General features: G+C 38.5%; 1 protein-coding gene across 1 annotated transcript in view; it reads left to right on the forward strand.

Moving 5' to 3' along the window:
* The window catches only part of GUCY1A2 (guanylate cyclase 1 soluble subunit alpha 2), a 137,414-nt gene that overhangs the window by 15,955 nt on the left and 94,454 nt on the right, over window positions 1–27,005 (forward strand). The window contains exon 4 of the mRNA XM_068181390.1: window positions 9,989–10,707. Within this exon, the coding sequence (XP_068037491.1) occupies window positions 9,989–10,707 (719 nt within the window). The remainder of the gene's footprint in view (window positions 1–9,988; window positions 10,708–27,005) is intronic.

Genomic DNA, 27,005 nt, shown 5'->3' on the forward strand with positions numbered 1-27,005 from the left:
GTAGACCCAGCTTCTTTATTTTAATTGTAGCTCCTATCACAACAGGGAAAAAATTAATGGAGGCTGTGTAATTAATTCTCACATACACAGTTATTTTTCTTGTTGAATAAGGACTGGTAAGAGCTGCCTCTGTGAAAGAGGGATGTAACCACTGGGGTGTGTACCTGGAGCAACTGGCATTGCTGAGGCAGGAGGCAAGCATGAATCTGACTGTGATGAAGTCTGCAGAAACAGTTGAACCAAATCTGGCTCTTAGTTTATTTATATGAGCAGTAAGAGGCAGTTGCTGTCTAGGACTGGAAGAAAATGTTTCCTTAAAGATATTTGGAAGCATCTTCCTGCTCTCTGACCTTAGATACTGCCAACATGATTCACCTCTTCCAATCTTTTAACCACCTCTAAAAAAGTCATTTTGCATTCCTTATTCATCAGAAGAGTGCAAATGCTGAGATCATTGGTAAGCTTGGAAGACTGAGCAGATGCTTCACACTGTGGTCCTGGTGCTTGCACTGCTCACAGGGAAGTGCTGACTGCAAGCTGTTCACTCAGCTTGGTGCACGTGATTTGTCATGTATGAATGCTGCAATTTTCCTCCTGTCAAGTCAGCACTAAAATGTGTCACCATCTTCCTGCAGCACAAGGACCTGATTCTCCTTGTCTCCTTGCTGAGCTGCTCTGCTACAAGTCTAGACATAATAGAAGTCTCCCTGCTTTAAACCACTGTAATTAAAGGAACTCATATCCATCACGTTCACATGCTGTAAACCGTGTGTGGTACCAGATCAATCCCACAGTTTTCCTTTACAATGACAGCTTCTGAGGCTTGAGTTTTTATTTTAACTTTTGCTCCTTTCAAAAATACTCCAGACAGCTTTATAATGGACTCTACTGTCATTAATTGGTGCATGCATACTTTTACAGTGTCCTTCATAAGCATACAGAAACAGAATCCTTTAGGTTGAAAAAGATCTTTAAGGACATCAAGTCCAATTGTTAATGCAGCACTGCCAAGTACACCACTAAACTGTGTTCAGAGGAGATTGACAATGTTGGTTTGAAGCTATTTCAGAAATAATGATAACAGAAAAATGGCCATGATGAAGTATGTTATGTGGATTACTACCACATTTGTTTCTTAGGTGACTATAAACTTATATTGAGGTATGTTAGAGAGAAAAGTTGTATCAGAAGAGATTTCTTATTTGACCTTGGGCAAGTTTTTATTCTTTCTGTGCCTCAATTTCCCGTCTGTATAATGGAGATAACAGGATTTTTAAAATCCTTTAAACCGTATGTCAGTGCTATTCAGATTTCAACCTTCTTGAAGTAAAGACATTTTCATACCCTTTGTACATTCAGTATTTTGAGCAGTGACAGCAAATCTCGTTTGGGACTGCTTTTGTCCTCATGATTTAAAGTAATTTGATTTCAAGTAAGATTAGAGTGTGCATTTTTACTTAAATGTTTCCAGAATAAAGCAGAAGACCTTCATGTACTACAGATTAAAACTTCGGCAACAGGAAATGATGGATGAAAACTTTTTTTGTTGTTTTGTAACTGCTATTGCAAGGAATTTCTTCCGAGACATAAAGCCTTCATGACCTATCTCCTGTTTATTTTTTTGGCAGGTATCCAAAGAATGTCTGTGCTACTGAGCTTTACAAAGCTGTAGAAAAATGCCCAATTTTCCTTTTTGAACCCCACTCAGTACTTCCAATATATCACATGATATTTCTCACATCCCAAATGCACGAGTCAGATAAAAATTGTACAGCCTTCACCTCACCTCCTCCAAACACTCTTTTCAGACACTGCAAACAATTAATGTAGCCTTTGTGAATGTGAACTATTTTTCACACTTCAGTCCTTCACAGGGAAAGAAAAGAAAGGGAGCTTCACTAAGGCAGTTACCTCTCTTTTAAATGGCATCAGTATTTCCTTTGGAGCCTCTTTCCATGCTGCTGAGGAACTGCGTCATCACTTTGATAGTAAAACTAATGAAAAGTAACCTAAATTTGTAAAGTCATGTAAAAAGAGCTGTTGTGCAAAATCTGCAAAGCAGCAGTAACTTTTCATACCCTGTCTCTAATGACATGGAAGAAGTCTTGTCTTTGAAAGCCCATTTGTGTATTTTAAACTGCAGTGTCTAAATTGCATCTACTGCAGCACCAGGTTAGATACACTCTATAAATTACGCTTGGTCACACAGTCTGAAATTACAAATGCACTTGTATTAGGTCATGGTTTCAGCAGAAAAGCCTGGAGAAGTAATTTGACGTATCTGACTTTCCATTGCTTAAGGTACAGAAAAAAATTCTCCTCCATATTTTAAATTCAAGCAAATAATTTATACAACAGAATTATTTTTTTGTCTCATAAAAATTTGGCTCCTAAAATTTTACTACAATTACTTAATTTTCCTTAAAAATGCACAGCACATATCAAAGGCTAAGTCCGCTCTACATGTGGACTCAAGTGTAATGCAAGAATTTTTCCTGTTAGGCATTTGTAACTTGAGGGATAACAATGCTCTTTCTTTTGGTTTTGCTTCAGAGAGTGGTGTGAGGAATTTGCTTGTCTTTCTATCTATCTGGGCATGTTCTGTTTGGAGGATGATATGGCACAGTGGCAATTCCCTAGGGATTCCCTAAAACCCTGGTGATAAGCTGTATGGAATCCTGGCCCAGAGCCCTGTCCTGTCAGGGAGATAAATCGTGTTTCTGGATTCCGCTTCCCCAAGTCACCAAGGAGGAGGTGGCATCCATTGTTAACGTAAGGTTTTACAGAGTTCTTGGTCTGGGTGACATTTGCTTGTCACTAGCAAAGAGAACATGTGCTGCAGGCTGCTTTATGTAGGGCAAATCACTTCATGCCTAAATATATCTTGCAGGGCTGACCCTTCATTTAGTACAAAGGGCTTAATTCTATAAAAGTCATTTGGTCTCTGTACCTTTGTCAAATTTAAAGATCCATGTTTCCTTTATGAAACTAAGAAAATCTTAGCTCTTATATGAGGCTATGACATGAAGCTGTGTCAGGGCAAGTTTAGGCTGGATATTAGGAAAAGGTTATACACCCAGAGGGTGGCTGAGAGCTTCACTGAGGTGAAGCCTGTTCAATTTTTATTGCTCCACTGCTGAGCGCTTGGGAAGTGGTCACAGCATCAAACCTGACAGAATTCAAGAAGCACTAGGACTGTGTTCTCAGGTATATGGTGTGATTCTTGGGGATGTCTTGTGCAGGGCCAGGAGTTGGATTTTGATGATCCTTGTAGGTCCCTTCCAACTCAGAATATTCTATGCTTCTATGATCCTCTGTTGTTAGAGAGGAATATATTTGGGATCATCCTGGTAACTATTAAAAAACTGCTGAGAAATACTATATTTGAAGAGGCAGGAAACAACTGAAAAGGAGGTGCCAGGACAGATCTTAGCCTACCATGAGATTAGACCAAGTGTAGTGTTCGGAAAAGGTAAACAAAGGTTTGGTAGACTGACTGCTTGGGAGGTGTCTGAGAATGTAAATGCTTAGATATTGAAAGTATATACATTTTTATCACTTCCCTTTGCACTAAGAACTGTGGCTAGTCATTAGGATGCAACTAATTTAGGATACACGGCCTGATTTATAATTAAAGTTGTTGGTTTACGAATGGCGTAAAAGGAAATGTTACACGGCCCAGAGGATTGGCAATACTAATGGGTTCTAATAATACTTTGTCCTGGGGGGGGTCTAAGCTATACACACAGGGCTCCTGTTATTTAGCAGATGTTACAGTGCACTGGCAACACAAAAGTAATCTAAACAAAAAGCACGTAGTTCATGTGGTTTCAAAACCGAGATGAGTACATCTCAATTAGAAAAGGACAAATGTTTATACCAAATGGCCTTAGACATCCCACTCTTCTCAAATCAGAGCTATTTATTGTTAGAAAGCAGATGAACTTCCAGCAGATAATGAGCGGTTTGGAATTATGATGTACAATAGCATCTTGTGGAAGTCTATTTATAAAGAACATATTCTGGCCGTGATTCATTGACTAAATGTAGGTGTTTGTCATTATCTGAGGTGCTGTGAGGTATATTGTGGCCTCTGTCAAACCTTCAGAAATGTGTACGTCTCCCTTAGGTCCCTCATCTTGACAGATATAAGTAACTGTCTGTTGGTTCTTTTGTAGATGTCTTGGATGCCTTATGAAGACTCAAGAAGCATTAGATTTCTATATTCAGTCAGAGGAGTTGAGCCCTTTATATATGTAAGGAGTTATGAGAGATGATTTTGCATTTAATGGGAAGAGTTTTTTGATTTCATTGCAATTTTATTCATTCCAGGAAGTACAGTTCTGCTCCCTATGTTAATTCAAATACACATATATTTATTTTAATGAAAAAAAAGCAAATGAAAAAAAAATCCTTATTACTGTTTAATCTCTAGATTTATCATGAAACAAACCTGGTCTGCCTAATTTTTAGGAACTACCAATCTAATGACTGCAGTTTTCATGTAATGAACCGTGAGCAAATATAAGAAGTAAGCCTCCCAGGTTGTGGTGGGGGACATAAAATCATGATTGCTTCATGTAGCTTGGCTTTGCTTGCAGAATTGGCTGCTACTGAGAGCACTATATGGGGGCAAAAACCCCTTCTGCTCCCTGTTCTTAATATCTCATGTGAGCTTCCTGTGTCAACAGTTTTGAGCAGAATCTTTTATATTTATGTTGAGAACTGGCAATGAGCTCCTCACCAAGAGGCAGTAATTACAATGGTATTTCTATCACTGGGCAGAGGACAAGGAAAGAAACCACCTCATTAAAAGTGGACAAAAGACATATAATAGGTGAAAAATTGTCAGGAATTCTTTTTTTAACAGTAGTTCTCATTTATATTCTGTGAAATCTTGAAAGATCTGCAGGCCCTGCATGTCCCTGTAAGAGAAGTGTTGTATAGATTTTTCAGTTGTGTCACAACCATGTGTATTGGCATAAAATGATGTTACTGTATTTATATAAAAACCACCAAAAAGGTAATATAAAAATGCTATCTGGATTCCCAGGATGATAGAAATTCACAATCGTAATGAAGTAAAATCTAAGCCATTTATACAGTAATTAGATGCTGGTACTAAGCTCACTTACAAGCCAATGATTCATCTACTGTACCTTCAGCATTAGTCTGTACACAAGAAAACCTTTTTTATTCAGAGACTAAATGTTGCTTTCCTTACCATCTGAAATAATTCTTTGGAATTCTGAACTGCCACCTGTCTTTCTGTCCACAGGTCTGTTTAAGGAAAACATGTTACTGATGCCAAAAATTCGATAATCCAAAAACATTTAAGAGACACTTGCTATAACTGAAGGTGGCAAATTCTACTTCTGTTCACAGTATGAGGTCTGGAATTGCATATTTAATTGTTCCAGCCCCTTAAGGTTTGATATTTACAGATTCTGAATGGTATCTCAGAAAAAAAAAAGTATTTTTCAATGCCAAGTGAGTCAGATGCTGGCCACTCTGCAGCCATTGTCTTCATTATTTACTTTTAGGAAAAACTGGATGGCCTGTAACTGCTTCTGCATGCTGTACCAGTTAATGAATTACATTGATTTTTTTATCACATCACATCATATTTTTTTTATAACATCAGATTTTTTATCTTGTGATTGCTTCTCAAGAGCTTATGATTTGCAATTTTCCTTAAGGAACAGATTCTTACCTAATTTCTCCACTTCATAACGTACAAAATACTTAAAAATATTGTATTAATTCCTTGACATTTTGTAGTTGTTTTAAGTTTACAGTAACTACTGAAAAGAAAGTGAAAACCTTTTGCTAGCGTGTTATTACAGGATGAAGTTATCTATTTCTGCTCCATTTCAGTGAAATACTTAATTTGTACTTTGAACCTGTGCTTAAAGACTTTGGTAATGTTGGATCTGGATAGAAAATATAGGATCCCTTCTCTTAATGTCTTTGAGACACATTTAGAAAGGATAATAATTTTTCACAGATCCAAAAGTGCTTTTTGATGGAGGTCTGTAGCAGTGTTTCCATTCTGTCGTTGCTTTACCTCAATTTCCAATGTGCATATTTAATATATCTCCAATATGAATTAGAATAAAAGTGACATTGTAAAGAAAAGCAGAGTAAAGAAACTACGAAAAAAAACCATTAAAGCTAAGACGTGATTTGTCCTCCTGACGTCGATTTAGGTAGTAGGAACACAGTAGATTCCTCTCCAGGAGGAAAACAAATTGAGACTAATGCATTTTTAGGACTTCATTCTCTATATTAGTAGAAGGTTTGTAAAGAGCAGAAGCTCAAAATAACGAGTTACTTCAGTTGGGGAGCAGCAGAGAGTGTTGGGATGATTTTTGGTTTATTTTGTATTGCTACCATTTAGTGGAGAGTCTTGGTGAAACCAAGGAAGACCTTTTCCTCCGTTTTAATTGCAAGGCAGTGCTCATTAGGAAGCCATGTTGGGGTCATACATGAGGTGATACGGGAGTGCAGTGGCCTCTGCATTTGGAAATGCTGGGCCCTCATACAGATATCAAATATTTTTCTTTTTTCCTGGGAAGCTGAATGAAGATTTTGCTTAGAGGTCCACAGTGAAAAAAGAAGGAATGGAGATGCTGGCTTTTAAGGATGGAATAGCAAATTGTCAGTTTTGATGAACAGAAGTTGACTCACATTTTCAGTGCCATATTCAATTTGAATTATTCCACTGCAAAATCAAACAGAAAAACAATGGTTCAACAATTGAATGTGAGATGAGTTCGAAAAGATTGGACTTTTTATGTAGATGCATAATCTGAAGGTTGTAAGAAGATTATTTTGATTTTGTTTGTATTTTCTCAGCATAAAAGAAAAAAACAGAAAGTACCATATATGTTGAAATTGGAAATCATACCGAATGTAATATTTAAAGACAACAAATAGCTCATGGAGACCTCTAAATGTAATAAAGTATGCTCTATAGAGACAATGAGTTATGGGATTCTTTTTTTTTAGCATGAAGATTTTCCTATTTGTAATAAAACTATCTCCCAGTCTGGTATTGTCCTGGATTTATCTGGGATAGAGTTAATTTCTCCTCAGTAGCTGGTACTTTGCTGTGTTTTGGATTCAGTATGAGAATTATGTTGATAACTTACTGATGTTTTGGTTGTTGCTAAGTAGTGTTTATCCTAAGCCAAGAACGTTTTTTGTGTCTCATGCTCTGCCAATGAGGAGGGGCACAAGGAAGCTGGGAGGGAGAACAGCTGAGACCCAAACTGGCCAAAGGGACATTCCACGCCATTAGAACGTCACGCCCAGTTTATGAACTGGGGGAGTGACCTGACCGAGGACAGGGACTGGCATTGGTGGTGAGCAATTGCATTGGGCATCACTTGTCTTACTGTGTGGGTTTTAATTTTTTTTCTTTTATCATCATTATTACTAATACTATTATTATTATATTTTCCTTTTGTTTCAATTATGAAACTGTTCTTATCTCAACCTACAAGTTTTACTTCTGATTCTCCTCCCCATTCCACTGGGATAGGGGACTGAGCAAGTGGCTGTGTGGTGTTTACTTGCCAGCTGGGATTAAACCACAACAGCTATGTGTAGAAATATGGGTAGGGAGAAAATCTACAGAAAATTTGCAGAAGATTGGGATAATTTATATGGTAGCAAGTGAAAAGGTTATACTGAAGTATATACGGAATTAGTGCTAGATGAGCATCTGTTCATCATTTTTTTCAGTAAGAGAGGCAGGAGTAATTCAGTAAAAATACATTTTGAATATTTTGTGCAACTTTACACAAAAACATCACTGAAGCCAATAGCTTTGAAGAGAAATACAGAAAAATTTAATCTGTGTGTGTTTGTGTAACAAGGAATTTATTAAATAAATATTTTTAATTCAAAGATAAACATCATTCTTCATGCAAAAATTATTGTCTTCTTGGTAAGGCTAAGGAAAAAACTTTGTTTATAGGAAAATTGTGATTTTTGGTTCTGAAGGTTGCTTGACTTTGTTTAATTTCCTCAGTATATCATAGTGTCTGTTCTTGTAGAGAAAATTCGTGACTAACATAGACCAGCAGTTTGGTTGAGTTTGGTCATATCCATTTTTCTATTAGAGCTGATCTGATTTTCTGCTGGTACTGTGTGTAACTCAATTCAAAACTCAAATGTTTTTAAAAGTAGTGGCATGTCCTCGAGCCAGGTCATTTACCTAAATTTAGTGGTAATAATTCATGTTGCTTGGGGTCAGTGTGTTACATCCAGCCTGAACAGCCAGTTCTCCACGGTGGACAACAAGACCAATCTAAGACAATTAGCAAAACCTCAGGCCAAATACTGAGATAGAGTTCCCAGCAGTGATAATGAGGTGAGGTTTGTATACGCAGCAGCAAAGTCCAGGAGTGATCAGTCCTGCAAACCTCATTTGCAGTCAGTGGCGCCAGGGCAGTTGCTCCACTGTATTTGTATAATACATTTGAAAGGCATTTCACCTGTGCTGTCTTTTGCGGGGCTTTGTGGGATGTATTTGGCCATTTGTATGAATAGCCCAGGGGTTTCTGACGCTGTCCTGTTCCCCTCTGCAGTCTTACAGCCTTGGGTGCCCCTGCTAGACTGCTCACTTTTACACACAGACTTCTAAAGTTGCTCACACTTCATTATACAGAACAAGGAGATTTAAAAGTATGAATATCTGTTTGTGTATACATATGAATATGATGACTTCTTAGCTATTTGCTATTAATATCCAGTTATGACATTATTGGTATGGGTTAGAATTTAATTCTTTTTAGGTTATAGTGAGTATTTTTTGGTAAGATATTACAATACCATGTTATGCAGGCGTAATGGTAATGAGTCAGGAATTGGCACACAGTCTTCTGAGTCAGGATATTAGGGGGCATTGTGTACCAGAGGTACTTTCTTTTGGCTTAGCTGCAGAGCTGACCATCTGTGGTCATAAAAGATCCTGGGAATATTTTTGTAATAACCTAGTTTAGTGACCAAATTTCTTTATGAGTAATAGCATTTGAATGAACTTTCCCAAATTATAGCTATTACTTCTTTTATAAAATATGCTTTGTCGTGTATTTATGTTGTCATATTTATATATGTAATTTTATGCATTTTAATTTGCTATTAATCATGTGTCATTGCAGACTGTAAAGTTGGGGAACATTGAAATCCCTTGTGAATATTCATTTGTGTAAACTATGCCTGTGTACACAGGCAGTTCAGACACTGGCTTGAGATTATAAAAGGTTATTGTCTGCAAACAACATGACTTCTGTCCCCTGTTATACCTCAGGTATAAAAGTCACTAACCACTCAGTTCTTCCCAAATTGAAAGCCTAGAAGCAGTCTAAACAATGAGAAGTTCAGTGATCTCCTGGGATATTACCAGTGTTATAAAGCATGCTGAATACACGTTAAAATAAAGGGCCTGTTGTTCTCTCAGGAAAGAAATAACTGCCCTTCATTTCTGTTCAAATTTAAGAGAATGTTTAAGGTGTTTCACTTGTTGACTGACAGGTAATTCTGTATGATTTCAATGTAGTGAAGAAACTATGTTGTTAATTTCCAGATTAATTTCCTTTGAAAACTCTGGATATTTGTAATTCACTGGCAGCTGATAAATACTTCAATTTATTCTGTTACATCTTAAAACAATACAAACACCTGATTAATTTTGTAACTCGGAAATTGCAATGGAGGCTGGCTGCCAGTGAGGAAAAGGAAACAGGCCCACTAATAACTGGCTGGGATAGCAAGCTGAAACAATGAGGACTTAAAAAAAATTAAAAATACTTCTATGGTTATTCCATTTCCAACCACCACAGAAACCTATGGATAGGTATCTAGTTAAAAAGCTGCTCTCACTGTTTTGGAAAAATCCTGGGCAAATACAGGCAAAAAGGGAAAATGTGACACAGTAACAATGCTATGTTGTTGATATCAGTGTCTCATTGTCCTATAGGTCTGAAGTTTGAGGAAATGCAAGAAAAGTTTGGGGAGGAATTCTTCAATATCTGCTTTGATGAGAATGAAAGAGTTCTTCGAGCTGTAGGTGGGACCCTTCAAGACTTCTTCAATGGCTTTGATGCTTTGCTGGAGCATATTAGAACTTCATTTGGAAGACAGGCCACCCTGGAATCTCCTTCTTTCCTATGCAAAGAACTCCCTGAAGGCAATCTCATGCTTCATTATTTTCACCCACATCAGATTGTGGGATTTGCAATGACAGGAATGATAAAAGCAGCAGCAAAGAAGATTTACCGCTTGGAAGTAGAAGTAGAACAGGTCACAAATGATAAGTTGTGTTCAGAGGGGACAAACACAGGTAACTGCAGTTGTTTGACTTTCCTTATCAAAGAACATGAAAATGCAAATACCACAAAAACACTTCCACCAGGAACTTCCCACTCCCCCTTAGACCTGAGGATTAGTATCAGCACCTTCTGCAGAGCTTTCCCCTTTCACCTGATGTTTGATCCAAACATGCTGGTTCTCCAGCTTGGAGAAGGTCTTAGGAAGCAGCTCAGATGTGACACTCATAAAACGCTGAAATTCCAAGAGTGCTTTGACATAGTCTCTCCTAAAATCAGTGCCACATTTGAACGCGTTCTCCTGAGGTTATCTACACCCTTTGTCATTCGGACCAAACTTGAGGATTCTGATTCTGAAAGTAAAGATAAGGTAAGAATATTAATTTGGAAGTGCATGTGCTTATATGTGTGTGGTGGGAGAGGATTTTTGCTCAGAGAAAAGCAGCTCAAGTCCTTTGTACTCTGGAAAGCCCACTCATGCCCTGCAAACAGGGGCTAAGTGATATTCCTCAGCCAAGTGAATATTTTCCTAGATTATTTCTAAGCTTTGCCTGTGAAGTTGTAACAAATCATGACATTTCCATTCAGAAAATTCTGCACAGTGGGGTTGAATAGTACAGCTTGAATAAAAGGGTGAGGAATTTTACAAAATACCTGTATCTTATCCTTAATTTTACTCCAGCTATATTATGATAAGAATAGTTTTTAAGCCATTTACTAGGGCCTAGCTTGAAGTATTTATTCTGAAAGTTTCTCACTGCAGGGTTCTTACTGCTACCTTACTGTATCTTATTTCTCTGTTTTGGAATGCTGCTTTCCTATAGGTTTCATCTTACCTCTCACCCTGCACTCAAGAAAACCAGAGCTGTAAGTGGTACTGAGTATCACTTAAGCCAGTTTTGTTGTGTTCCAGTCATTCAAATAGGCTCTTGTCCTCCTACACTGCCTCTTTCCTCCATGTTCTAGGAGAGAGCTACCTTAACCAGCGAGCCCTGTGTTCAGTGCATTCAGCTGAGTAAACTGAGAACATGTCTTTAGTGTGGAGTTCTCCAGTGGTTGGATGAAATTTGTCTCAAAGCCTATCCTTGAATTATAGGAAAGGTTTTTTTGTATGAAGTAGGGTTCTGGGTTTTATGCACCAAAGTATTTGTACTTGATACTAACATTAAAGCTTGCTTAAAGGCTTGAAAATCTGTGTATGGGTGCCTTGGAAATACTGCTGCCCTAAGTGGAACGGGATGGTCTTTAAGGTCACTTCCAACCCAAACCATTCTATGGTTCTGTGATTCTATGATAATTCAAAATATAGTTACTTCTTAGAGCAGCAGTATTTCCAGCTCCTCTTTGGCACTACACTTCAGCACCAAAATTTCTAGTGCATTTTCCTCTGGAAATAACGTGTTGCCCCAAGAGAAACAAGCTGGTGCTTTTCATTTTGTATTAGTTGATGTAATTCAACTTAAAACCAAAAGGCAGTTTATTTTTCAGAATCTGTCCTCAGCCTCACTCTAGCCTTTAATTACAAGAAGGAAATGAGGTGTGAAAGGAGTGGAGGGGTTGGCTCTGAGCTACCTTATGACACACTTGTTTCTCCTTTGAAAGAGTCTGGTTTTATGACACTTCAGGCAGAACGCACCTGTCCCTCTCAGAAACCTTCCCCTCTCCCAGGACAGTCACAGCCCTTTGGCTGCCTTCTGCTCTTCATGAATCTGCTGTAAATCACTCTGAAGAGGAAGAAGGCTTAGGTGGGGGAAGCAAGCTTTCAAAGCCTTTTTCTCTACTTAAGTTAAACACACAAAATATTCTCTTACCTGGACAGGTTTCATATGCCTGTGGCTTGCTGTTAGGAGAAGTGGCAGGAGTGGGGCTTGCTGTAAGCAGGATTTTAGATTAGGCAGTGCTAACACCAGAGAAGCAGGTGGAAGGGGATAGAAGCAAAGGACATCCTTTGCATGTCAGCAGTTAGGAGAAAATTTGTGTCTTGAAGAGTAAGGTGTGAATGAGAGGCAAAAGGGTGATGGTGAAGTGCAGGGGAGCTGTTGTGCTGCAGGCATGGGAATTAATTTGAGGACATCACTTTATCTGAAGAGGTATTTTTTTCTGTCTCGCCCATTTGATAAGCACTTTCAAAATTTTTTTGCTTGTGAATAGTTAAAAAAAGATCAGTATATGATGCATTTTGCTAGATATTCCCTTTTTTAAAAAAAATAAGTTGCACAGATTCATAGGCTGTGGTTGACTTGCTTACATAGATTTTGGGATGAGGGACATAGCAATACAGTTTATGTCATGTCATTATCCATAAAAGCCCTTTATGGATAAAAAAAGTAGACTAGGCCTTGGGAACTGCATGCTGTATTATTTTCCCATAGCTCATGTCACTCATTTTGGAATTCTTTTCAATTTGCCAGCACTTGTTTGGAAGTTGAATATTAGGCAGGTAGATCAGTGGCTGTTAATATGACCCAGCTTAAAATTTGCCAGTAACTGACCTAGACATTTCCCTTTTTCTCTGCCACACACCTCTATTCAGTTCATAGTGGAATTGCATCCCACTTAGAGCTATTTATCTTTTTTTTTTTTTTTAAATAAATCTGACTCTGCAATAACTGACACTTTTCAGGCTTGGTTGCTTGCAATGGCAGCTGTAGGCATGTGACCCAGACAGCTCTACTGCAGTGCTGAACGTGTTCAGATGTCTTATTGCATTGAAAAAACAAAAAATTCAAAGGCTTTGCAATGAACAGAGGCTGTTCCAGCCTCTCTTCAAAAGATGTTTATTTTCATTTCAATGCATAAGTCATATATTTTTTTCAGACTGGCAGTGAGAAAGACAGAATAAGAAAACAGTTTTCATTTAGTCCTGACACCAACTCTGTGTTCAAATGAAAGTAAGTCACAAATCATGATCTTTCCCTAACTAAACACCTACAAGCAAAATAAAAAAATTAACCACCTGTCCTGGCTTTCAGGGTGTTTAGTGCTTGTTCAGTTTATTTGAAGACTCATTTGTGTGTTTCAATTTACTGGTATTTGAATCATTGGAATAAATAGTACTATCCTTAATTTCTGATACAAGGCCTGTGAGGTCTGGGTGATAGCACTTCCTGCAGATCTGTATGTGCACCTTTGCAGAAGCACAGCCTCATGCATTAATATCTCAGCAAAATTTTGTTAATTTGATATGTCACTAGCTATTCCTTGGAGGTCACAGCATTTACAGGATCCCATTGTTCTAGGGACTAATTCCCCATCTGAAGAACATGGACCCCAAGCTTTAAACATGATTTCCAAAACCATGTTTCCTGTTTTCCCATGCAACTAATTGCTAGTTATTGGCTTTTTTTCTTATGGTATGGTACTTCCTAGATGTTAAAGGGCCCTGTTGCTCTACTTATGCAAACATTAGGTTGTTTTTCACATTTCATTCTAATTTTTTTTGTGTGTGTGTATGTGTTTAACCAGAGACCTTCACTAGCATCCAGTCAGATTTTCCATATTTTGGATATTGACCCAAAAAAGGTCACAATGTTTTTTATTTAACCTCTCTAAGGAACCTCAATCTATACCTCTCTATGGGAGCAATTGTTTATTGCAACAATAAAAAATACATTTACTGTCACAATTAACCATTTGGAATTGATCTCTTATGGCTTCACACATGGTTAATACAACTGTACTGCACAGAAGTTCAGTGAATGTTAGTGGAGTCATGTGGGATAAGAAATTAAATCAAGAGGGCTGATCTGAACTCGTGTGATGGAGTATTTGAAATCCATGTCAAGCCCATCCATTAAGGTACTAAGGTGAAGGTGCTGGCATGGGAGGGAGCTGATAACCCAGCAGTGAGTTGTGCTTGCAGGGCAGGTTGATGTCCCCCCACCATTTCCTGACCAGACAGGGGCTGGAAGCTCCCGACAGGTACATCCTGAGTGCAGTCATTTTCAGACGAGCGATGAACAAGGCCATCTGTGACATGATATAAATACTCGTCTCCTTGACAGTACACTGAGGTGCCTGGAGCTGCTTCAATTTTTAGCTGAATGAAAGCACAAGGAATGACTCTTCTGCTTTCACTCTTCTGGCACGTTCTCCTCATGAGCCCCTTGTGAGCCATCAGTGCTGGGCAGATTGAGAGGAGATGGGGCTGCCCTCACAGGGACCCACTGTCCCCGAGACCTCGATCCAGCCCTGCACTCCTGGTGCACGGATTGACAGGATGAGCCCTGCCAGCACTTTTGGTGCCCACCAGTTTGTGGGCCCACATTTCTGAAACTGGGTTTCAGGTTCCCTGCCATATGCCGTGCAGCTGTATTTTCCTTGAATTGCTGCTCTTCAGCTCACACTAACAGCCCTTTTCCACATTTGAATAAAATCAGTTTTTGTAAGGATACTCACTGGCCTTTGACTTAGGCCTCTGAGCACTTTAGAAATTATCTAAGAATAAAGCTGGCACCTAAAACTGTATTACTGGAGGGGTCCAGACATTTTTTTTTTGTGATGGAATGTATTTTCTTTGAATATTTTATTAAAATTTTAACTTCCCAGTTAATAGTTAGCAAAATGTCTTCTGGCAAAAAATTACTTTTATTTTATTTTATTTACTTCTATTTTATTTATATCTGAGTTAATTTTTTTTCAGTAATTAAGGAAAAAAGTTTACCTTACAGATTACAATACAACATTTAAAATACGAAATGCTGGATTTGATATACGTGACCCTCTGAAATTTTTATATTGGAAATGTGGCAGCAGCTCTCTGGCCCCAGAGAGAAACACAACTTTCCCAGGCATCGTTCTGGGAAAAGTCTGAGAAGATCAGAGAAAAGTATGAGAAACAGTTCCTATCTTAACTTTGCTACGCCTCGTATTGTGAACATGTGGAATGTGTTATGGAGATTTGTTTACCAGAGGGTGGTTTCTTAATTAGCCAGTGGTGATGGTGTTTGGATTGGAGGACCAATTAAATCTACCTGTAGCGAACTAGATTATAAAAGAACAATGGGTTTCTTAATAAAGATAATTATTAGCCTTCTGTATATGCATGGAGTCTATGTAACTTATTACCTGGCTGGGGGCTGTTTGCAACGACATGGAAGAAATTCCAAATGCCACATATAATTCATATTTATGAATGGCTTGAAGCTATGTGAGCTTTAGGTTGGATATTGGGGAAAGGTTCTTCACCCAGAGGGTGGTTGGGCACTGGAACAGGCTCCCCAGGGAAGTGGTCACAGCACCAGCCTGGCAGAGTTCAAGAAGCGTTTGGACAACACTCTCAGGCACATGGTGTGACTCTTGAGACTACCTGTGCAGGGCCAGGAGCTGGCCTTTGTTGATCCTTGCAGGTCCCTTCTAACTCAGCATATTCAGTGATTCAATGACGAGAAGTCCATCCAGACCAGCATTCTGACTCTCACAGAGACCAACAGACAATCCTTTATGAAAGAGGTAAGACAAAGTTCAAGCCTGCAGTGTTCCTTTTTGTGAAACACTCTCCTTGCTTTTAGCTCTCATGGGAGGAAAGCATGTCCTCTTGCAGTGGTATCCTGGATGTGGATAGCCCCCTCAGGACCAAGCCTTCATAATTTTCTCTAGCATCGTTTGAACCAGGAGAAGTTCATACTGTCAGCTTCTGTGGCATCCTGTGGACATAAGGTCTACTGTTTATTAGAAACTGTGAATAGGAGACCCCCCTCTGGCAAGTGTCAGCCAGATGTGAACATTGATTATGGAGTAAAACAGCTGCCAAAGAAGCTTACTTGCCCATGGCTTTGGCAGAGCACTTTCCCAGTGTGTTTTCCCAAGTGTGTTGATCACTGGAAACTGTAAAAAAATAATGCTGTTTAAGTGCCGGAAGTATGCTGTCCCCCTTTTTATACTGTGAGTCAATTCTTTATCTCCTTCTTCTGTATTTTTAGTCTGGACCAACTGAATGAGACAAGCGGTCCTGACACTAGCAGATGAATTAAAAACCCACTGTACACAATCTTGTGTTTTTCTTTTGCTCTGTAGCTGTTTTTCTTCTCCTAATAAAATTAAAATGAAATGGCCTGAAAGTCATTCCGGCATAAGGGACATTTGTCACTTATGATCTAGGAATTCTAATTTTTTCCTAGAGCTGATTTATTCACAAGCAGTCAGCTTTTGACACTAAGCTCCTGTTGCTTTGCAGGCTCATGGAGCTCTTGGAATCATATTTGTGTCTTCTGTTTCTGCTAATGCTATTATCCCACCTATTTGCTTGTCAAAATGTGTATGGACTTTGATGGTTTTCAAGATGAATTGGGTTGGCTGCCTTGACTGCTTCTAGAGATTGTGGTGGGTTATGAGACACAATAGATGACATGACTTTCTTATCTCACAAACAGTTGTACATTGTAGAACTTTAATAACATTGAGAAACAAGCCCAGAATTGTTAGTATTTCTGCTTTAAGAAAGGCCGGTGAAAATGCCATTTCAAAAGTGTTTTCAGTGATAGGAGTGAAAAAGTGTGGCAATCTAAAGTTAAAATACTAAAGTTAAAATACTTAAAAATCATTTACATTAGCTGAAAAACAAAGAAGCTGTTTGGTAATTGTTTTGTCAAGTGAAGTGGCTGTTAAAACAATGTGACTCCATGGTAAACTCTTCCTTCTTATGATTTGTAGGAAGTTTTGATAAGGAAGCTGGTCGGACATGAAAATGTCCATACTTCTCTATTTGCTGCAAAACTTTTGCATGAGTTTCTAAACTGCACTATGTCATAACTGGAACAAAATGCATTTAATTAATTTTTGCATTACAAGATGGGAATACTTAGACACAACTCAGTTTGATTTTCAGGAATGCATTTTTTCCTACCACTTTGTTCCACTGACTAAAATTAAGTGTTGGCTAGTCACAATACATTTTCATGCTTTTCCTCATTTGCTTATCTGAGTTCTTAAATGACTGTGCTTTTCATGGCATCTAATCTGAATGGGTGTGATGGCAGTAAAAAGCCCTTTTCCTTGGGATGGTTGAATTAAAGCAGACACATTCAGTCACTCTTTGCCTTGCTCCTTCTTGTCCTGGCACCTCCAGCTTGACACTGCCTGAAGTTAGGCTAAGTTTTTTTGATGTGTCTCTTTGTAGAGGCTGAATGGACTTAGAAAGAAGGGGAAAAGCTGGAGTGTCTCCCTATGGATTGGGCAGGCTTTGTGCAGGAGCTCTCTCAAGCGCAAGGGTGGGAAAGCAGAGCCTGTGAGAACACCTGGGTGTGCCTACTTGTGTGGTCAGCTTTCAGTTGTAAGGCCACTTCTACCCAGCAGTTGCCAAACCTCCTGTCAGCCCTACTCTTGGAATGTGCTTCGTGCCTGAAGGCAAGCCTGAGTTACCCCAGGTCACTTGCAGAACTATCCTGCATGGCCAAAGAGCTCACACAAAAGAGGAAGATTATCACTTTCTTCCTCCACCTTAAGTTTTGTCTTCAAACCTCAAATTGGGACCATGGGATTCCCTTCCCGTTTAGTTTTGAGTGCAGCTTAGTAGTTTTGTACCAGCTTTTGACTACTTAGCTTGTTTCCTCCAATCATATCTCATACATATCTAGTCTTTTGAATTTAAATTGTAGTTGACAGCATGGTTTGACTCTAAATATTAATTTATTCATGCTCACTGGGCATGCATCTTGTGAATTTTCCATGCTTTATTTCCATGGAAATAAAGCTCTGAAATTTTGAGACTCTCTATGAAACAAAAACTTTGCTGATGTCTTGCTGGGCTGTGGACCCAGATGGAATAGGCAGTTAACAGAAAATCACTTTGCCTGAGACTTGTACCTGCATTTGAGCTATTTATATTCTGGGAATGTAGCTGAATCAGACATTGTAGATTTTGTAGGTCATAAAACTCTAATCAAGGGATATACTACTATGAAATAACACTTAGCTGATTTTCCATTAGGAATAATTAGCAGTAGTATGGAAGAATGAGATAATAGTGATTGGTAAAAGTCAGGACTCCAAAGCAGGCGCTGATTTGCTAATACCTAGCCAGGTATTTCTGCTATCGCTGAGCAGTGTTGGAGATAAGTTTGACTAGGTAACGTTTGACTGCCTTTTACTCTTGCCAAGGATGTGTGATATTCACCCTGCTCTACTCCAGGGTCTTCCTGGAGACTGACAGTGTCAGTAGCAGCAGATCACCTATAGTCAGGCAGGAGGCCCATGCCAGTAGTGCTAATCATTGTTTCAGCTTGTGTTTTGCAGTGATGAAATGGTTGAGGAGGCCAGAGCACTCACTCAGAAAGGATGAGCCTTTCCTTTGCAATTCTTTACAGCGTTGAGGATGGAGTCACAGTTGAAGTGTACAGCCTAGCCAGTTACCCAATGGCTACCCAAAAGGTACTACTTAGAGACAGCACAGGGATGAGCCCAGCTCCTTCTGCCTGTGTTGAGCAATCACAAAGAAAAAAAAAATTGTAATGTGCTGTTGTGAGGATTCCCCAAATTTTGTAGTTTGCTTCATTCTTCATTTTTTTTTGAATATGGCTTTTATAACCATATATATTCACATTCTTTCCAGCTAGAACATCTAAGATACATTTCCTTTAAAAAAAGCATATAATACCCCCCTCATATTGTCATGATTAAAGAGAGTGAAACAACTTAACCCAAAAAATAATATTTATATTATTTGTTCCTGTCACTAACTTTTGGCTTTTATAAGTGAGGACTTAGACTGAGTATGTGAGAAAAGAATTAAATGTTCTTTTTCCACAGGCACAGGACAGGCATGCAAGATATTCCTAACACATAATTTTCCTCTTAAAAAAGAATAAAATTTTTCCTCTTTGTGGGTTGCAAACAAATAATAAACATTTGGTACTTCAACACCTCAGAAAGATTTGGTCTTGGATGAAGGCATATTGAAATATCATTTCCAACATTTTGAATAATGTAATTTCTGTCTGCCTTGTGAGTTTTATATTTTATGGTTTACTTTTTTTCTTTCTTTCTTTCTAAGAACAGAAATCGATCTTCTTGTTCACACTAGACAGCAGCTTTTTCTATCATGATTCTCATTCTGCTGTGGGCTCACTGGAAGAGCAGCATTTATGCAGCCATCACAGGAATGAAAACATATTTCATTTTCATTTTCACATTACCTTTCTTTTTCTTTGACGCTTTAGCGATTTAATCCTTTTTTCCCTTTCTTAGAAGGGGTTGTTATGTAGTTATTGTGTGATCTTCATAAAAACAATTTCAGCTATTATTTTTTGTGTCTATCTGACAGCATCTTCGTAGGAATATTCCAGTGGAGTGGCTGTAGTGGATTGCTGTCAACACTGGAGTTGGTAGGATCTGATGATGTCATGTCTCAGTACTTTGGTCTTGTACTTCCCTCCTCAAATGTTGAATTAGTAGCTTTAAAAATGTCTGTTCTGATGAAGATGTAGGTCAAAAGGATCCTGCTTGAGACAATACAGTTAATGTATTGAAGTGTTTAAAAAAAAAGATGGCTTACATTGACAGGTTGCAAAGATAACTGCCTCTAAAAATTCATAAAATAAAAGCTTAGAGCATAAAAATATTTGGCCTATGATGTGTTTGGAAGAGTTTGAAGAATGACCCCAAATTTGCAAACAGTCTGTTAATAAAGCAATTTCTTAAGCAGGTATTTTAATGGGCAAAGATACTCAGTCTGAGATAATTTCAAAGTCCCCATTCATGGCTGTTGAAGGGAGATATGCCTATCCCAAGACAGAATTAAAGTCATGCCCCATGGCTAAAGGGAGAAAGTGAAACAGGGCAGACTTGTTTTTTATTCTGTGTGTGATGGGGTAGGCCCTCTCAGCACCTTGGCACGTGGTGCTGTTCTGGCTCAGTTTGAGCAGGGAGGTTCACTGGTTGTGAGACATGGGCTGCAGGATGGGCACCAGGTGTGGATCAGGAGATGCACTAATATTCCCTCCTTCCACTGGTGTTAGGGGTCTTTGCAGCTTGAGTTCTCCTTTTGATCCCACCCCCGCAGAAGGAGTATTGCATTATTTCAATTGTCAAGTAGCTTCTCCTTATCAGGACAACCTTGCTTAGAGAGGGAGGATATTAAAACTGATCTCATACAATACAGCACAGGCTGATTTTGTGTATTAGTGTAACACTTTCCAGTGAATGCTAAATTAATTACATTTTAAATGTTTAATTTATTAGAATTGTTACATTTTTTTTTGATAAAACTGTTGGTATTTTCTGCTTGGTTACCTTCAAGGCACCCAGCTGAGGGAATATTTGAATAGATTAACAGCGCCTGGGGATTGTTTTGGCTGTGCTTGCTGTGGCTCAGAGTCCTTTGCTGTGCAGACTTTTGGATGACTCCCCTGTGGAAGTACATTCTGCCTGCATGGACATTGCACCTGGTAGAAGTCAGGCAAAAGTAATGAAGAACTCCTGTATTCTCAGAGTTCTGTTACTGCCAGTAAAGGAGAACTACCAAGAAAACAGATGAGACTGTGTTAATTCCACCTCCACTGAGACTCATGGGGAAAAAATACCAGTGCTTGGCAGGTATTCAAGGAGATACTTCATATTGAAAGAACTTTAATTTTTCAGCTTCACTGAATGGTATTTAGTTTTTTAATTTTAAAAGAAAAACTTCTATAAAAATATTGTCTAAAGCAGTGATGTGAATGCTGTGCAGACAAGCAGTGTTGTTTAATTTTCATGTGAAAGAAGCATGGAACATATCATTAAAAGGGCATCACATTTTCTCACTCATCTCAGAGGACTGCTGATTCAGTCTATTTCCTCTTTGCTCAGGAAGGCTTCAAATTCAGTTATTGGGTAATTTCTGTTTTGTGTCTTGAGCATTCAGTTTCTGGCATTTGTTCCTGGGAATAAGAGCATAAAATAACAGAGAATATTTTCTGTCAGCCAAAAATGCAGAGACCTCTGAAAGGTTTCCTAGCTATGTTCAGCAGCATCAGAGGGTCCTGAAAGGCTTTTGGAACCATTTTGGGTGATGGGGAACTCCACAGAGAATTCCAAGGACATGGGAATAACACTAACAAATACATAAATAGTATTTAAAAATAACTGCCTTGCTGCTCCAATTCTGTTTTTTTCCCATGGTGTTATATAATTATATTGGGGCTCACTGAATGTGTTGAACACATCAGGGTGCCACACTGGACTAGCAGAACTTGAAGAACCATCCTAGAAGCCCATTGTTTGCACTGTCCAGAAATGACACATTTTTTTAGTGGAATGTTACCAATTCATTCTGAGAGTATTGGTGTACTCATGTGTGCAGTTGTATAAGAACAAAGAATATAAAAATGACAGCATAAGACCAAAGGGAAGTACCAGTGGCAGTGGTCAGGACCTCCTGACCCCTGACTGATAACTGAAATCAAATTATAATTCTAAACTAAGTGTATTGTGCTGCTTGTGCTGTATTGTGGGCCCAAAACCTGCTAGCTTTGCTCACGGTAAGATGTTGCATTTTGATTTGCCTTACTAGTTATCATCAGCCCAGTTTAAACAGGATTGCTTTTGGAAGAAGGTATTTATTTTGAGTAAGGAGAAGAAAATAAAGTCTCATTTGACATTGAGAGATCTGGGGATGTTCAACCTGGAGCAGAGAAGGCTCTGGAATGACCTTATATCAGCCTTCCAATACCTAAAGGGGATTACAAAAGATCTGGAGAGGGACTTTTTACAGGGGCACGTAGAGATAGGATAAGAGGGAATGGCTTTAAAATAAAAAGAATAGGTTTAGAATGGATGTTCATTCCTGTGAGGGTGGTGGGGCACAGGTGTCCCAGGGAAGCTGTGGATGCTTCATCTCTAGAAGTGTTCAATACCAGGTTTAATGTGGCTCTGAGCAACTTGGTCTAGTGAAGGTGTCCCTGCCCATGGCAGATAATTACATAATCTTTAGGACCCCTTCCAACCCAAAACTTTGATGATGATGATGATGATGAAGTGCAGAAAATACATTTGGTGACTGCTCCTACAAATGCCTTAAGTATGAAACTTTTGGTAACAGAAGTGATCCATATGGCATGTTCTGGGAATTAGACTTTTTTTGTTTCTAAATAGGAGTCTTTAATGCTGTCAATACTATATTGCTGAATTTTTTTAGATGCCATCATAAATAATCCTTTTCTTTTTTAGAAAAAAAAGCCTTTTTGTCTAAAAAAAGAATTTACCATTCAACAAATTGCGACTTAAAATGTTGTATAAGCGTCATATTTTTGAATGTGTTAATTTGATTGACATTTTAAGACTTCTTTCTACAGCCACTGTAAAAGTAGAGATTGTATAATTAATTATGGGAAATGTCCAAAAAATCACCAATTAATAATCAGAAGTGACTAACATGTTGTTTTGCATCTATGCCAAAGTACAGTTCTACAAAATTACGAGGTAAAAGAACTGATTGATCACCCACCCAAATGTTTATTCCTGGATTTGTTTTAAGCTACAAATGGCTTTTGTAGGCTAAACCAAAGGCTCCTTTCACTGAGAGATCTTTCAATGATGTTGTCAAATGCTGCTCTGAGTGATTACTAGGTAAGGATACAAGTTACATGTGAAGTCAAGTAGAATGTGACTAAGGAATATCTAAGAAAATAGGGCAGATCCAAGATACTGTTTTAAGATGTTTTCATGGAAATATTTGTTATAATGAATCTTAATATAATGAACCTTATAATGAAGGTTATATAAGGTTATTATATGGTTATAATGAACCTCAATAAGCAGGAGTTATTTTGCAAATTCAGAATATACAAGGAATTAACATGCAATGTGCTAAGGGAAGCAACACCTGAGTGAGGTATTTGAGATGACGAAATGAAAATTTTATTCTGTTGGATTTTTTGTGACACAGGTGAAAATGTTCTCTATGATATATCCTATCAGCAAAGCTCTTGGCATTGAATCTTCACTCAAAGAAGGTGCCTCTGTGGGAATAGTCTTGTTGGGTGAAACTTGGAAGGATGTGTTAGCCCATTGCTCCAGCCATTGGCAGGGCTGGCCAGGAGCATAGTGGGCACACAAAGAGCTCTAAAATACACCGTGGGGTATTTTGGTGGAATTTATGGGTGAGCTCCATCCACCTCTACACTGGTGCCATGTGGCCAGAGAATGAGGAGCCAAGTCACGGCTCGTAGTGTGATGTGATGCCTGAGCCATGCTGATGTCAGGGGTTGCTGGCTGAGCAGTGCTGCAGCTTTCCCCAGCAGAGGGTCAACAGCCTAATCAGTATCACCAGGAAAGCAACATCAGGATGTCCTTGGGCATGGAAGTTTTCCAGATTTCTCCCAGAGTGTGAGGGGGAGGTTAAGTGCTAATGATCTTACAGAAGTGCGTCTGTCTCCAGACTGATTCCATCAAGGAAGGAATATTGTAGATCTGGGTGAGCTCTTGTTTCTCTGCTGGAAGCTCCATTTCAGACCTCAGGCTTCTTCCATATCTCAGCTGAGTGAGGACCACTGCTGCATGCCTGAGTCCTGCAGAAGTGCTGTTGCTTTTTGAAATTGTTACAGATTTCCTTTTGTTCCATTCAGCGCATCCCAGTCTTGTTGCAGGTGAGCGTCACTGAGTCAGAGCAGTCAAATTCTGTACTAGCACACAGCTAACACTACTTTTTCTCAAAAGAAAGACCTGTGATAAAGAATAATGTGTTTTAAAATTATGTTGCAAATTAACTGTATCATTGAGTAGTTAAATAAGCTGACTATATGCAAAGCAAAGAGCATATCTATTTCTTCTCTGACCCTTTCACTCATTTTCATACTCTCCAGTGTGCATGACCAGCTCTCTAAACCAGGAGCCTGGATCTTCACTTGCTCTGAAGACTGGACGTTTTTGAAAAAGTGTTCTGGGACATGTACCTCTCTGTTTGACTGCTTTTTTCTGATATTCCCTTCAGTTTATCTGTGTTTCAGGAGCAGTTTGGAGCAGAGGGAATCCTCATCCTCTCTCTGCGGGCAAGACTTACATGTGCAATATTCTTCTCCTTGAACAAAGAGGTTCTTCAGGGTTTCCAGGTCTTTGCCTGGTGAGAAGCCTCAACACTTTAGCTGTGATAGCCCTGGTATTTGAAAATAATTGTGCCAGTCAGTCATCCAAAGTAATGGAAACACCACTGCAAATTTTCATGCCCTTGAATAGTCTTCCCAGAAGCCAATACTCAGGAGTCTTCTTTAAGCAGACGTAAGAGTATTTTCCTGCTGAGGGTCCTTTCCTGAAAGGAGATTTTTTTGTAACACTTTTCCCAGCTGTGCAATATTCAAATTTATGACAGAAATAGCTAGTTGCCAGATCAGAGATGGCCTTAAGCTTCCCTCTGTTAATTGCTTTACCCAGTGGATTGTGCAGGCAGTGTTAGTGGCTGCTGCTCAAGCAGAGCTTTCGCACATGACTGGGGAAGCAGAGGGATTACACGCAAAGGAAAAACAGATTCCATTTTCTAACAGGCTGAAGAGTTACTAATATTTTTAGAGAATTTGCATGTGTTTCTGAATTGCCTGCTGAAGTGAAAATTGTACAGATGATCGATGTTTGATAATGTCTTGTGGAATTAGAAAAAAAAGAGATAGTTTTTGATCCCTGCATAGATTAGAAAGCATGAGGCTTACTTCTTTGAAAGATGTGTGAATCACAAAAAATGCCTTGGGTGTTTAAGCTTAACAGATCTTTTCCTGCATAATTCCTCAAGCATTTGTATTTGTATGTAGTCATCTGCCAAAACGCTGCCTGGTGCTTTCCCACTTGAGTTAGAGAAAATTAACAGAAATAAAGCATTCTGCTGAACAGGACTGATATCCTACAGCAGATTATAAAGGCCATGAGTAAACCCACCTTCCCCTTAGCAGAATTAAGACTGAGAAATTAATTTAATTTATAGGTTTATTCCCTTTGAAGAAATGTATCAGTAAAGGGTATTTGTCAGTCTGCTACTGCAGATCTGTGAGAAGAACCTAATAATATAACTCTGTTCTTGTTCATGAAAGTGATCTAGATTTAAAATAACCTCTCCCAGAGGAGTGGGATTGAAAGGTTTGTTTTAAACTGGGGTCAGAAACATTTGAAAAGTTTACCTGAGTGCCCTAGTTACTGGGACCCATTTACTGTTAATAAGTTTGTGACAGATATATATTTGCAAAACATAGGGATTAGGAAAAAAAGCTAAAAAGCTGTAGGAAACAAATGAGTTCTTACACAGGCAAGCTGAGACAGCCAGAGAGTCTTGCATTGGCACTGCACTTGCACATGAGCTTGGTGCACAAGAGCTTAAAAGTGCTGATCTTTGTTGGAAGAAATGTCCTGTCTCCACTGAATTCAACAGGATTTTTTCAAATTACTAAAAAAGAGGCAGGCAGGATTTTGGCTAAGGTGAAAACAGACGTAAATACATTCCTTTAAGTACCCTTTCACAGGAATTACAGACCACCATGCTGTACAACTCAAATCAAATTGTAATTCAGAGAAAGTCTGATTTTCTGTTACCTTGCATTTTGTTTAAGAGAGAGTGAACAGTTCTATGGCAGCCTTTCTTATCTGGTTGGCACTGGAGTCTGAAAAGTAGATGTCAAGAAATATCTTTTTACTTAGGCTATTTAATGTGGTTGACAACCCACTGATGTACTTACTTCTAAGAGTACCGGTTTGCTCAATTTCTTTTTTTATTTCTCATTGAAGAGTTTTCATTTTCTATTTAAAGATTTCTGCTAAGTAAATAGGAACACATGAGTAAAATCACCAGCACATATTTTGGCTATACCACTGTTGATATTTAAAAATTCAGAATTTTCTTACTTCTGAATTTTTTTAATAATGGAGTATTTTAAAATTATATCTCAATTGATTTAAAATATGGCATGTATCCATATCTGGATTCAGAAAAGCATAATGTGTGTAATCCTTGTTTATACCATGGGCTTTCCTTGATCATGACATGTACATTGTAACACAGTGGGCCTTCTGTAGACACTCTGGCAGTAGATGGAAAAACAGTAGTGAGGCCACATATATCATTATTTACATATGCTTGTATCGGGAATAACACTGAGAAATGAAAAGTGAACATAGATTTTAGGAGTTCACATTGCAACAGTGTTTAGTGTGCCTGTGTCCTGTCAGGCATTTGCAAAATTTTCTTTTGAAGGGTTTGCCAATCAATGTCAAATGAAACAGTTCCTTTCTCCATCTTAGCAAATAAAATCTTATTTATTTCCTATTCATGTAGGACATGGAAAGCAATTTGACATGCACTGCATTAAAAGTCTTCTTAGATGAAAGATAATATTACCTCTCAGTAATTTAGATTTTTGTTCAGGACAGTAGGCATTGGAGGAAGCACCCATGAGGGGCATAATTGCCCTTGAATTGCCCTTATTACTTATTTGGCATCACTGGTTTGGGATGCTACTGTTATTGGCTGGGAAATTCCCCTAATGCTTTTACTACATAGCTTTTAGTTAGAGTTTTAAAATTTTCTTCTCTCTTATTTTTGAGAACACAGATGTCTTGAATCATAAACAGTCCACTTAGTGTGTGATTTTCATGTAAAATTAAGTGTTCAAAGTCTGTACAGCATTCTGTGTAAATCAGTAATTCTGTATTTATTAAACACTGAAGAGGACAAAATGGAGTGGAGCTATTACAACTCTATCTTCAAATCTGAACCAAGAT

Source organism: Anomalospiza imberbis, chromosome 2 (assembly GCF_031753505.1).
Source record: "Anomalospiza imberbis isolate Cuckoo-Finch-1a 21T00152 chromosome 2, ASM3175350v1, whole genome shotgun sequence".
Classification (NCBI taxonomy): domain Eukaryota; kingdom Metazoa; phylum Chordata; class Aves; order Passeriformes; family Viduidae; genus Anomalospiza; species Anomalospiza imberbis.